A 14,685-nucleotide genomic window follows, 5' to 3' on the forward strand; every position below is an offset into this window, starting at 1 on the left:
TGTGTGTAGCCGAGTCTGAAGAGAACACAGATCCGAATTCTAAAATTGGCTTGACATACATTATGTAAATCATTAACAGCGCATCTCTGCGCATGCTGTACCGGTGACTACATAATCTACGTAACATGCCCACGGCACGAGCCCCTTTCACTGCGAAATCGTCAATGTGGGGTCGCCAGGTGTGTTTGTCGTCATAAATGACCCCTAGGTATTTTAGAGATTGAACCTGCTGTATTGGTTGTAAGTGGCAAGTGAGAGAGACCACTAAAGAATTTTTTAGAGGGAAAACAAGGATGGCGCACTTGCTACCATTTTACTTCAGGTGCAAGCTGCTTAACCAGTGCTCAAGTGTACTCAAATACGACTGCAACAGAACATACAGAGAATGTATATCCGGCGCAGCCACAAACACGCAATGTCGTTCGCATAGACGTAATTGCGTACATGGCGATAGAGAGGAATTGAGCTCAACAGAATATTGAACAGCAAAGGAGAAAGAACATCTCCTCGCGGTACACATCTCGTTTGTTTGTACCTCTCTGAATGAACACCATTATAGATGCGAAAGAATTCACTGCTATAAAGAAATGCAGATATCGAAGCAACTATATAATCTGGAAACTGAAGAGACTATAGCCTATGTATTAGGATGGAGTGCTCTACACTGTCGTTAGCTTTGGCGGCGTCTAACGTAACCAAAGATTCGACCAGCCGTTGACGGTGAGCAAGAATACTGCTCTCAATATCAGCGTGTGCATTCCATATCGAACACCGTGGGCGGAAACCGAGTTGACACGGGCTGAGTATATTTTTGCTGTCCACGAAGGCTCAACCCTGAGTTAGTAACACCCTTTATATTAATTTTACAACGTTTGATCTTAAATAAATTGGCCTAATAAAATCCAATTCACATCCTCCGCCCTGAATGTTTAGTAAAGGTATCACATTGGCCAGCTTCCACTCAGGGGGTATCCAAGCGTGTTTTGTAGAGAAGTTTATTAAGTGCAATTAGGGGTCGGGAGACTCTTCAAAGAGAATCTTGAGAGTCTTGGTAGTGACAACATAAGGACCAGGCGTAGTAGTAGTAAATGTTTTTTTGTAAAATAATAATAAAAAGGAGAGAGAAGGTTTTTGCTAGCCCCGGCATCTGCCATCGATACTGAAGCACCTGAGCTGGGCCAGCGCAAATAAAAGATAGCAGGCAGAATGGAGAAATGAAATGAAAGATGTGAGGGGACAGGAAGAGACCAAGTAAGTCGCAGCAGGCAATCTCAGTACAACTTGAGAAAGCTCTGATAGATTAACTTATGAGGCATTATTATATGGCACCACTGGCACAAATAACATTGGTCGCAAAGGTAGCAGAGACGAGAGCCGCTTTTACAGGCCCGTGGCAATTATTTCAACAACCTGGATAGCTTCTTTAGGTGACATAACTAATGATTGTAAATTACGACAGGACGTGAGCTGTTTTCTAGACCGTAGAAAGACGAATAGTGCACTCGGTTACCTGACATTGAAAGATAATCTAAACGTTCTGAGTCATATTTTTCCTTCGCAAGAGAAACTGTGCTTTTAAAGGTGGATGCAATGAATTGATAATCGCTCCAGTTATTTGGGCATTGGCTAAGATAAAGAACTTTTCCTGCTGCCTTCCTCCGCCTATAATCTTTTGTGCAGTCCGCATTCCACCAGTTAGAAGAATTCCCTTTTGTTTGCCACGCCAGAAACTCGGACTTTTTTCCAAATTCCTCTGTAGCGAGACATATGCTTGTTGACTGGTAGGCCTCGGCGATGTTAGACACTTACGCAAGGGCATAGCGCAATGCTGCCTGAAATCTGTCATAATTTACATGTGACCGCAACTGACAAGACGCAGTAGTTACACGGCATATGATATCAAAATGAATAGGCATATGGTCGCTTGAGGTGCCGCAATCAACAGTCCACCAATTCATTACGCCAATGCCAGGACTATAGTGAACGTGAGATCTAAAACAGATTGAATCTGTGCGCGAAAGTAAGTGGCCGATCCTGGATTTGATTTAAGCACATAAGGTTGTGATCAGAAACCCAGTCCCGAAGGCGCTTGCCGCATCGATTATTCCTGAAACCGCACGACACGCGGTGAGAATTGAAGTCGCCAGCCACGAGAACTGGGTTTTTACAGTTAGCGAGTAACAAGTCCAGATGTTTAATGTGCTGTACTCCAGAGGGGAAATAACAATTTGCTATGGAAAATGGAGAGAACCCAGGAAGTACAAATTCTGATGGCGAAATGTCAGTCAGGAGACATTTGTTGAAAAGATACCTTAGCCCTGTGGCAAAATTTTGAAGAGACTAAAGTTAGTAAACCACCTCATCTTGACTAGCGATATATAGGAGAAATGAACGGTAATTTTTAAAATGAATATGTTTGTCGGTTGAAAGCCGGGTTTCTTGCAGAATTATGCATCCGGATTAATCTGGTTAGAAATGCAGATTAATTCTGTGGAAGCTGAAAGAATAGAGCGACAGTTCCACTGCAGAACTCGCAACGACGCTATGGTTGCGAAAGCCTAGGAGCAGCAACTGCCTGCACCAAAATGGTATGCTTGGGCTTAGTGCCAAGCTGTTGCTTCTTTGATTTGGGCTGGGCACGTGGAGAAGGCGATGAATGAGACATGAGGGACCCGCTGCTCTTGAGAACCCGCGCATCAGGCTCCATCATCTCGGAATCATAGATGATACCATCATCACTCGAAGTACCCGATGTAAGTACCGCGGATGGGGCTGTAGTACGTTCCTGGGGCTGAGATGCTTCAGGAATTGTAGACCGGGTAAGAGCAGAGGGAATTGCTGTCGAGAGAGGGCCAAACCGGCCTGCACGGCATTTGTAAGCTGAGTCACGAGAACGTTTGTAAGGCACTCCGATACACTTGCGACCATCCTTTCTACCATTTTAGACATTGAAGCCTCCACAGCAGCCGCAATTACCTGGGACAGCGTAGTCTTACATGACTCCTTGACGAGCGGTCACACCATCATAACCGTGGGCACGTTCTTTCAACTGTGTAATAGCGTCGCGGCGCGAACAGCGTTTTCTGTCAATTATCTCTAGAATTTGGATTTCCTGCGCACGGGAGGGCCAATTTGAGTAGTTTGCAGAGTGGGCCCCGCCGCAAAGGCAACACTTGTCGTTCTTCTCACTGCAGGTGTTCGTTGCATGACCATCCCCGCAGTTGCAACAGCGCAAGTTGAATTTGCAACCGCCAGGGCTACGGCCATAGCGCCAGCAGTTGTTTCACTGCAGAGGCCTTGATGATAATGGGTCTACCCGTCAAATTAGAGGCCGTGCCTTGATTTCAGAGGGGCGGGAAGTGCCGGCAAAGGTGGCAATCACAGATACAGTAGGCACCCGCATGTTGTTTACATCCCGGCTACAGCGGTGCACAGCAACAACTGCAGCAGACAGAAGCCCAAGAGTCTCAGCTGGTGACAAGGAAGAGTCTACGCCTCGAGCAATGCCTTTCGTGCAAGCCCCATGGGAAGGGATTAATGAACTTACCCGAAGCGAGGCAAAGAATGAGGCGTTTACTAAATCTCTTACAGAGTCGAGGTCTGGCGATCTACGCAGAATCCCGCCGCGTCCAAACTGGCGTACCACAGAGACTGACTCATAATGAGAAGTGGCTGACTGGAGAGCAGCCCGAACAGCTATATGGTTGGTCATCTTGATTGCACCGGCACACTGAGGCACCAGCGCTACAGGGATACTGCCGATGCCGCAGCGCAAAAAAGCTTCTAAATGCAGGAGATCAGGGGATAGAGAAGCCAACCAGGGGGAGCTCCCCTGGCCCGGAGACTGGGTAGACACAGCCCGGGCTGACTGTCTTACCGCGTGCTTAAAGCCCACAAAACGAGAACCGCAAAGACGCAGGGAGAAAATGACACAACCAGCCACCCGAAACGCCCTTTCAATCGCGCTTTTAGGTACTTGGCGTTTATGTCGGCCTGCAGAAAGCTGGTTTTGCTAATATTTCGTCGCTATTTATGCTAAACTTCCAGCAATTTTTTAATTTTATTTCCTTACACACTCCATCATCCTTAACTGTATCATCCATAATTTCTTCGATTTTCTTTGAACAGAATTTTCAATCTTGAGCTTCTAACCTTGCGTCACTACCCTGCTATTTAGCCACCAATCTTGCGATCGGTTTTGTTAACTTATAGATCAGATCCCTTTACGTAACGTTTGTGATCTGTAAATCCATGGGCCTTACGGGGAGTGTCTGTACCTGTATCAACTTTCGGGTGTAGATACTACTGCCTTCTAGTGTAAGATGTTCAAGCACTTGTACAGATTTATCACACACTGAACTTGTGTCAACTTCTTCGTTAAAATACTCTTTGTATTTTCGTGTTCTATGACACTCTGATCTAGCTTCAGGGAGCAGGGAGCTGCCTACTGCGAAAATTTCTAACTTAAATTTTAGTTTTATTTTATTTTTGTTTAAAGATATGATAAAACAGATGACGCTTGAACTGTGTTTGGGTTTTTAGAGCGATAGCGGTTAGGCGCCCGTCCCTCGCTTGCGCGTCGCCGTTGGCGTAACCGGTGAGTGCGTTAATGACATCCAGCCACCGGGACGACGTCATTAACGCACTCACCTTATATCACGGTCAACCTGGGTCGCATAAGCCCACGGGTGGCTCTGTGTGGAACAGCAACCTGCCAGCGCAGAGGGGCATCACTTGACCACTACATCTTTTCTACGTCAAAATATTCCGAAAACTAAACGCCTAAAAAGCCTGAGTTTGAAAACTGTACAGGCAACGGAGCACTCTTACGCTTTTTAAGCGTCACGGTCCATGCCTCGCGTTTGTGATGTTATAAAGTTTGCCATGTTTTTATTTTTTTATAAATATTTTCATCTGCTTCCACCCATCAGCATCATCCCCCATCGTGACCCTCTTTTTGTAGCGATAGCTACATTACGGTAGTACTTCGAGCCTTCAGCGTGGCGGCGCCGCAACCCTGTGGCTGCGCCGCCACGCTGTCATGTGGTTGGTCACGTGGTGTGAAGCAGCTGCCGGTGGCGCGGTGCCGTGGCTGATCACGTGGTTGGTCACGTGACGACGTTCCACTCGGCCAGCTGTAGCTATCACGTCGCTCCAGGTTTAACCAGAGCTAAACCACCGCCAATTTTTTTCTCCTCTTCCCGTTCATCAGTGCAGAGTACCAGGCCAGATATTTGTTTTTCAGGCCAACCTCTCTGCCTTTACCTTGAATAAACCCTCTCTCTCTTGACGCTTCGGTGGTACTTAGGCCTAGTAGAAACATCGGTTCACGAAATATAATATTTGACTTTTAGGAAATCAAGGGGCGTATTCTATAAGCTGAACGTTGTACGTTGTACGTTGTTCATTTCGCGTTCATTCGTTCCTCTATCAATAGTCTGAAAGGTATGCCTGCAGGTTTCAAGCGTCTGTGACAAGCGACCCAGCCATTGGATGCTTTGGCGACCGACCGAACCTTACCAGTGGCTGAAATTGGACGGCATATATGCCCCTAATAGTGATGTGCATCGAAGCGCTCTATGAACAGCAGGCGACCGAACCGAACCAGTGGCTGCCGTTTTCAGTGATATGCAGTCAATCATCAAGTCTGGCCACTGACAGAGGGCCGAATGGACGTGAAATGGACAACGGTAAGTGGATAGCTGATAGAATGCTGCCCCGGATGACTGGTGACTTCGAATTCACTTACGGTTAATAATAATAATAATAACTGGTTTTCGTGGAAAGGAAATGGCGCAGTATCTGTCTCATATATCTTTGGACACCTGAACCGCGCCGTAAGGGAAGGGATAAAGGAGGGAGTGAAAGAAGGAAGGAAGAATAGGTGCCGTAGTGGAGGGCTCCGGAATAATTTCGACCACCTGGGGATCTTTAACGTGCACTGACATCGCACAGCACACGGGCGCCTTAGCGTTTTTCCTCCATACAAACGCAGCCGCCGCGGTCGGGTTCGAACCCGGGAACTCCGGATCAGTAGTCGAGCGCCCTAACCACTGAGCCACTGCGGCGGGGCTCACTTACGGTTACGTCTTTTGTTTTTCGTAAGGCAAACTAAATTGGTGATATGACATACGGCGTACCTTCAGGAAAAATGGCTGTTTAGTGCACGCATACATGCAGCTACTTTTCCAAAACTGTTTACTAGCAGTCGGAGCGTCGAATAGTTGTGACTGCTGTAGAAATTAATGAGAAACGCATTGGAAGCAAACGGGCGGCGGTGCTGCGCAGCATGGAGCGAACGCAGCGGGGGATACAGTGAATGGTGCCCATCACAGAAAAAAAAAGAATCGTCCAAACGGAGCGGCGCGTACTTAACAAGAAATGGCGAGGGGTGGAAAGCGCGCTGCCAAGTTATAAAAGAAGTGGCTCAAAGCGGCGGCTCCAAATGACGAGAAAAAGCCAGGGACACCATGCTTGCTCACTGGACGAAGAACTCATGCCGCCGAATAAGAAGCCTTTTCAATGACGTAATTACCTGGCTGATAACCACTGGAATATTTCTATTATTATCACCTTTGGGCCATTTTGTAATGCACTACGATATTCATGGCGTAGATGTCAGCGTTACAATCCCACTCGGGGCTGAGAAAAACTGGAAATAGGATTTATTCGCTGCATATGTATTTAGTAAATTGTTTTATTATAGAATCCTGCAGCATCCAAAAGGAAAGAATTCAGAGTGCAAGAGAAATATCTCATACACAGATAAGTCAAGAAAAAAATACAGTGCCAGGAAATAACTAAGAGGAACCAAAACCGTGCTCAAAAGAGCATTGCGCGACACCACACATATGATATGAATGCGCGGAACCGATCCTCAGTGGAGAATTAACCGACGCTATCAATCAGACTGTGCCAATCGTGGATCATCATTGCAAAAAAAGTGTGTTTTGAAAGAGGTCCGTCACTATTTACACTTTTCAGATGTTCCAAGGAACACAATATTAAGAATAGGAGGATTTGGACAGATAGGTTTCCAAGAACGTGTCAGCCTCTGGTGTCCCGATTGCCAATATTTGCCGTTCTCGAGCTTAAATTTGTACACACGACTGGTGAGCGGTTCTCTAAACGCTGCGACGTGTCACTGCAAAAAAAAAGCTACTGTGGCGCGCCAACCTTCTACCTCAGAGCAACAGCGGAAGTCACAATTACCAAGGGACTTATTGAGTTTCGGCAAAGTACAAATTCGCGTCAAGGCAAGAAATGGTCAAGTCATTGACATTTCGTTCTACCATAGAATGCTTAACTTGTCGTAAATTCTCCAAAGCAATGTTTCAAGCCAAACTCCTACCAGCAAACCCTCAAAAAGAAACAGTAAAATGCTGAGGCAACAAGGCAACAGTGGTTTCAAAACCGCTGGTGGCGTTGAGAAGAGACCTTCACCTCACAGGTATAACACGACACAAAAGAACAAACAAACGAGAAAAAAGTGCGACGTAGCATAAATGCACCATATTTATTTTCTCGCAATTTACTAGCAAAATGTGGTCTTCTAGAATCAGTTTGATGAGAAAACTAAGCTTTTACACCTCACATTCCCACGTCATTTTATTGTAGCCTTCCTATAGTCTAGTTAAACAATCTATATATCCCAAAGTCAACTTCCAAACCGTAAATACAAAAACAATCAATCATATGTGCCGTCTCTGGTACAGACGACGGGACTTCTCAGAGATGGTAGAACATGAGAGTTGCAAAGACCCTTAAAAGGCGTTAATTAGCTCGATATAGAGCCAAATAATCCTGGTTTCATGCTGGGCCCAGTTAGCATGTTTTGAGAACTTTGCCAATGCAGCCAACGGTTCCGGAGTGCAAGCAAATAGGGAAGCTAAAATCAGAGGCACAACATTGCCTAGTTTAGCTTCTTAAGGCACGACGTTGCACAAATCGAAGCTTAACACGCTCAAGTGTGTTGTGGGGAAAATTGTTGTCTTGCGGGTCGAAATCCAACGGCTGGCCAAGGAGAACGTGGTATTTTTGCAGAATCAAGGTTAGCAGCAAGAAGATCTCCATGATGGCGAACGGCTCTCCCGGGCAAGACCTCTTCCCTGCGTTAAACAAAACAAAAATTGAAGGTCGATTTGCGTAGTAAGGCAAAATATGAATTATGCACGCTAGTACCTCGGTTTCCACTTCAGTGCTCAAGGTGTTCAGATTAATTGTTCACGGTTAGAAGTTGTTCGCATTCTGACAATGGCTTAATGATATTTGCCAAATTGGTCATTCTCTGTTTTACATTCGGAGCTCTTCAATGTTAGAGACACTCACCTCATCGCTCCTCTTAACATTAGGACTAGCACACGGACTATAACGGCATCGCTGCGCGGCTTTGTGGAAAACTCCATAGAGCTCTCAATTTTTAAACAACTGCACGCGTACACGTGGGAGGGGACGGGCGAAATTTAGATCAAATACGATTGCACAAGAAGGAAATAATAATGCTTCGTTCATACGACAAAAGAGTGCAATGAAAAAATATTGAATATACCACTCATAAACTGAGGTTGACATAACCCAAAGAAAACACATTATTAGGTTTGCCATCGCGAATTTAAAATCTACTGGGTCTTTTGTGCATGTATCTGGAAATGCAGGTTACCCTAAATTTCACTGGTGAGACCGAATAAGTAATACGATTATCTTCTTTTCAATTTACACGGCAGATTCGTACAGAGTCTATAGGGATGTATTATATTTTAAAGCCTTGGCAGTTATAACTATTGAAGAACTAGTGTGGAAGGCTTTAAGAACACGTACTTGACGAAAAATCACGATCATGCTGTTAGTGAAGTACAAGAAATTGTGCCCAAATGCAAACCTCATTTTACCTCGCCTTCATGAAAAGAAACCGATGTTTTTTTTTTTGTATAAGTAATGATAATGTGGCCACAGAAGTGCCGCTCCGCAATGTCGAAACGGGAAAACCCGTAAGAATGATGGGAAATATGTACAGTAACTGTTACCTGAGAGGGACTTAGTAACAGCGATGGCGTGTTCCCTCGCAAGATGAGTACCATATTTCTCTTAAAACTTGGCGCCCATTTTATAGGTGAGTTTAGAGCACCAGGTTAAATTTATGTTGAACCCAAATTTTCAAAAGAAAAGGGGTATGCTCACCGTTTTAAACCGTCTCTTATGATAATAATACCGACAATATGAAACATAGTGTAAAGCAATCCGAAGTAGCATGTTGTTTTTAAGACCACAATACCTAGGGCATTGCTCACACAGATTCTGGAGGAGTTAGGCGCGAGGGTAAGAGAGGCATACCTGAATGACTTCCAAATCGCGTTCAGTGTTGGGCTGTGAACGATTCAGCAAATAAGAGACTACTATATATGGAGACCAGACTACTGCGATATAAATTCATTTAGCCATTTAGGGCACTTTGTACATAACTCTTACCAATCGAACTCATAGCTATTTCTGAAACTGCGCTGCATCTAGAAGTGATTTCTTTCTTTCGGGTCAATTTACCAATATCAATTTCACAAATAACATGTTTTATGCACCATGGCGAACACATTAAATAATATTTTGCAAAACAATGAATGTTGTAGCACACGTCACACATCATTTTTAACATTGCCGGTTTTAAGGACTTTTATAACATTATTTCGCAGCTTCGAGAGACATGTGCATCTGTCCAAATAAAAACCGATCCCACAATACTTCCGAAGTTTGGTTAAGAAGCACTGGCTTTCTGATCTTGGCATTTATATCAAATATGACAACTTGTTCGGCATTTTACACTTCCCAAGGTTTCTGTGGAGGGCACCGATGCTTTCATCTTTTTTGACACCGGCGCTGCTGTATCTGTTTTGAGCGAGAAACTGTGCAGCCAACTGCGCAAAGTGACGATGCCTCATTCTGGGTTTTTTATTCGCGCCTCTAATTCGCAACTTATCACGCCTTATCACGTCACTATCAAGAACATTTTGTACACCATTGAATTTATAGTCTTTTCATCGCCATCTCACGACACTATCTTATGCGGAGACTTTCTCTTCCGAAATCAGGCCGTAATCGACTGCACTAATGCCGAAGTCGAACTTGACAACCCGGTGGGCGCTAGCTCAACAGTGTGCGACAAACTAACTGTAGCTGACGACGTCACGATCTCACCGTGCTCTGCTGTGCTCGTATTTTTTAACTGCTCCTCTGCTTCCGGCGGCTCTGTCATCTTGATCCCGTCCGACAGGTTTCCTTGTCGCCGCCGTATACCTCTGCCGTTCGGTTTGCCTACCATCGCAGCTGGCTGCAGCGTCTTCCCCGTCACGAAGCCACTCCTGTGCCCATTTTCTCTTCTTTGCGGTGAATGCCTGGGATGCATCCAGCCTTTCAACTCCATCGTCGTCTGCAACACTTATGAGGATGTCTCTTGCGCTTTCTCGATGGCATCACCTACTACTCCTTGCCTTCCATTTAGTGACCCTGCTCCAGTGGACGTTTTCGCCCGCTCAACCGACGCCAGTCTTGCACAGCCGGAGAATACCCAGCTCTTGGTTCTACTAAATTAGTTCTGTTGTTCATTTGACATTTACAAAAACTATTTGGGCCGCACATCATCTGTCACCTATCGGACCGACACCAGCACCCTATTGCCATTGTGCCAGCAACCATATCTTACCTCGGCTACCGAACGACAGGTCATCGACGAACGACATGTTTCGGCGTGGCATCATACAACCATCGTACAGTCCTTGGGCCTCCCCAGTCGTCCTCGTCTCCAAGAAGAACGGCTTTTGTGTTGACTGCCGCTTTTGTGTTGACTACCGGCGCTTAAAAAAAATCACCCGCAAACACGTCTGTCCCGTGTCCTGCACTGGCGATGCCCTTCACTGCTTGCAGAGAGCTGAATTCTCATCTTTAGACCTACGCTGTGGGTCTTGGCAACTGCTGATGGCCGACGCTGACCACGGCAAGCCAGCTTTTGTGCCACCAGAAGGGCTGTACGAATTCAACGTCATGCTCTTCTGACAATGTAATGCCCCTTCCAATTTTGGGCGCATGATGGACACCATGTTTCGTGGCCTCAAATGAGAAACATGCCTATGTTACTTGGATGATATCGTTGCCTCCTCCCCGGACTTCTAGACGCACCTTGTTCGCTTGGTGAATGTTTTGAGCTGTCTCGCCGAAGCCGGGCTCCAGCTCAAGTTGAAGAAATGCCGCTTCATATCCCGCCAGTTGACGATTTTGGGCTAGATCTTATCTAAGAATCGTGTGCTTCCCGACCTAGCAGGTTCTCGAAAACTTCCAAGATGAAAGAACTTCGCAGTTTCATCGGCCTCTGCTCCTACTTCCGGTGCTTTATGCGCAATTTCGCTTCTATCATAGCACCTCTCGCTACCCTTCTTCACGGGAGAAGCGGGCTTTCTAGCTGGAGTCCTGCCTGTGACAATGCGTTCAGCACGTTGCGTCGTCTGCTCACCTCCCCGCCCAGATTACGCCACTTTAGCTTTGAAAAGGAAAGCCCTTTCACTATGCGATGATTTACTGTTATGCAGTCTGCGTAGGAGTTTGGATTCCAAGAAGTTGAAGTGTGGTCTTTGCATTTTCTTCTCAGCGAAAACACATAAAGAAGGCGTCCCTTTGAGGGCCATAGTTTCAGAAAAAGGTTCCTGGCAAGGCGTGTTGTCCCGTTTTTTGCAGAAGCATTTAAAAACCCTCAGTGTTGAGGACCCCTTTCGCGTGAAGAATTCAGGGGAAGTGGTTGAGTTCCTGTAAGCAACTAATATCAAAGGTGGCGCGTGCTCTGCGTTCTCTGTAGATATAAAAGATTTATTTTATTCTATCCCGCAGATGGAGTTACTGGAAGCTGTGCGAGAGCGGATTGAAGAGTCAGATCTGTTGGGGCTTCCAAAATGCTAGTGGTACGTCTCTTGACAATTTTATAGCTATGCTAGGGTGTTATCTTCAGTCCACCTATGTTCGTTTCAATGATAGCTTCTATCTACAGAACGATGGTGTGTGCAAAGGTTCGTGCATCGCTCCCTTGCTGAGTGAGATTTATCTAGCATATTGCGACAGGCGTATCGCGAAGGGCTTAGAAGGAGTTCACAATATCATGGTTGTCAAGGTGTTTAGATACGTTGATGGCTATTTGCTATTGTTTCAATCGATTCCAGAGAAGCCGGTTCCAGAGAAGCCGATGACGGTATCATTGGAGAGCGTACTGGATGTTTTCCCTGAAGGCGCACTGGGGCTGAAGCTCACGTACGAACTTCCCCTTGATGAATGCTTGCAGTTCCTGGATGTGTGCATTTTCCTCTCTAGGCCTCTTGTGTGCTGGATATATCGGCCCAGAACCAAAAAAGATATTTTACCTTATCATTCGGCCCACTCAAAATTAGCGAAAAGAGGCATAGTGCGAAACGGCATGCGTTGTGCCCTGACGAAGGCTTGCCCCCACAATGTTCTCGACAGCCTTGAAAAGCAGATGACCAGGCTGGGTAAGTCCGGATACCCGAATGAACTGATTGCATCTGTTGCCGAAGGCTTCTTAATTGAGGTAATAAAGGGTGACCGTTCTAACGGCGTTACTAGGTCTGAGCCCAACAAGATGCGGGCAGCTATACCGTACATGCACGGGTTGTCACACCGGCTCAAAAAGGTGGCGACGAAAAATGGTGTCCAGGTGGTGTTGACGGCGCCCAATAAACTGGGCAGGTTGTGCCGTGTCGTGAACGGTGACAGCGGAAACAGTAGTGCCTGCACCAAGACCCACCAAAATAGACCCGTCAAGGGCCAAAAGGACGTCGTATATAATATCCCCTTGCCCTGCGGCAAACGATCCGGGCGCTGCCTGAATGAGCGGCTGCAGGAGCATCAGGAGAAAGTTTCAGCAGTTGCCATAGAAGGCCATCTGGCCGAACATTGCAAAATGTGCCCATACAAGCCAGCATGCATACCAGAATGGGATAAGACTGTGGCTGTAGGAAGGCTGAAAACGAAAGATGGAAGGGAGATCCTTGAAGCCTTTCACATTGCTAAGGCAGGGGAAGGCTGCGTAAGCAGTCTGTGGCCTTAACAAAGAAGGAAATGCGCTATTTAGAAAGGTATATTTCACGGTCCAGTGTGTGATTGGTTAGTTTGTTTACACTACCTTGAGTCCATGTGTTTTACTATGTTTGACAATGTTGTGTTTAGGGCTTTGTCTTATCTGTTTTTAGGACCATGTGTGATCAGTTTTTATGACCACGTTTGTTCGGGTTTCGTGTACCATCCATTTTTGCTAAGTTTATATTGTCGTGTGTAGGCCTCTTTAGAGGTCCCGTTGTTTTCATAATTTTCATTCTCTCCACCCTTTGCTGTGGTCATCATCAGTCGGTAGGCACTGGTGTTCCTTCCTTTATCTGAACATTGGTGCTGTTGGCGCGTGTTGCTGATCTTTCTGCAGGTCTCTAGTGCTGCTTTTAGCTTCTTGTTAAGTTTTCATCCGATACAGACCACACACCCTTTTTATGTTTAACTTTTAGATCCTCCTCGTTTATCGTTTGTGTTTCGCGTCACATTAAAGCACCCTATCAAGTTAGATTTCACTTATCTTCTATTGCTAGATGTCTTCGGGGTGCTCCCGAATGCATGTGCTGTGTTCATTTTGTTCCATCAAGGTTAAATATCTTCATCGTCATTTGACGCGACAGCAACTGATAGGTGGCACCGGTAGCGCAGAAGGAATGTGTATAAATACTGTGTTTCAAGTAAAATATCCAGTTTTAAGTCTAGCGTGTACCCTGTCTCTTGCTCCTACTTTGGTCCCTGTCTGTGTATGCGATAGTCAACATGTTTCACAGCCACTTTAACCTCGACGCTCCAACTGAAATCCACACAGATGCCAGTGGCGCTGCTATCAGTGCTGTCAATGCGCAACGCCACCTCGGGTTTAGTGCTGTCTACGCGATCCGAACCCTTATGAAACCTGAGTTCAACTGCTCAGTTACTAAAACGAGTGCTTGGGCATCGTTTGGGTAATCAGAAAATGTAGGACTTACATCTACGACCGACCTTTCACGGTAATTACGGACCACCATTGCCTCTGTTGGTTATCCTCCCTCAAGGTTCCACATGGCCGCCTCTCACGCGGGGCCTTACGCCTTAAAGAGTACGATATTCGTGTCGTCTATCGCTCTGGCAGGGAACATCACGACACCGACGCATTTTCTTGTTCACCTCTGGCCACTGAATGTGCTTCTACTTCACCCTCGACTGCGCCGCCTTGTCGCTGCACGATATTGCCACAGAGCAGTCCAATTATCCCTGGATCATTTCTCTTGCCAGCGGTCCTTCGAACCCTTCGCCGGTTCGGTAACGCGCTCATTCCGCCGCCAGGCTGCCCACTTAACAATTTATGATGGATTCTTGTACCACCGAAACTACCTCTCTGACGGCCAAATCCCCGGAGAGCCGTGGCCTCGGGGTAGAGCACCCGCCTCGGCTTCGGGAGGTGGTGGGTTCGACTCTCACTGCCGGCCGGTTACCCACCGGTTTCCTCGAAATGGTCACAAGCTATGGCCCGGCCTGGTGCTCGGCTTGCTATGGCTACATGGCTTGGCAAAGGAGCCTGAGCCTTCAAATCCCGTCCTTGTGTGCTTGGAAGAGAATCAGCGCGTAGAGAGAACC

General features: G+C 46.3%; 1 protein-coding gene across 1 annotated transcript in view; it reads right to left on the reverse strand.

The window, feature by feature from the left end:
- Positions 1–7,361: 7,361 nt before the first annotated feature.
- LOC144134930 (cytochrome P450 2H2-like) overlaps positions 7,362–14,685 on the reverse strand; it is a 63,098-nt gene continuing 55,774 nt past the window's right edge. Inside the window, exon 8 of the mRNA XM_077667731.1 lies at positions 7,362–8,108. Coding sequence (XP_077523857.1) covers positions 7,918–8,108 — 191 coding nt within the window. The 3' untranslated portion in view covers positions 7,362–7,917. The remainder of the gene's footprint in view (positions 8,109–14,685) is intronic.

This window comes from Amblyomma americanum, chromosome 5 (assembly GCF_052857255.1).
Source record: "Amblyomma americanum isolate KBUSLIRL-KWMA chromosome 5, ASM5285725v1, whole genome shotgun sequence".
In the NCBI taxonomy this organism is placed as follows: domain Eukaryota; kingdom Metazoa; phylum Arthropoda; class Arachnida; order Ixodida; family Ixodidae; genus Amblyomma; species Amblyomma americanum.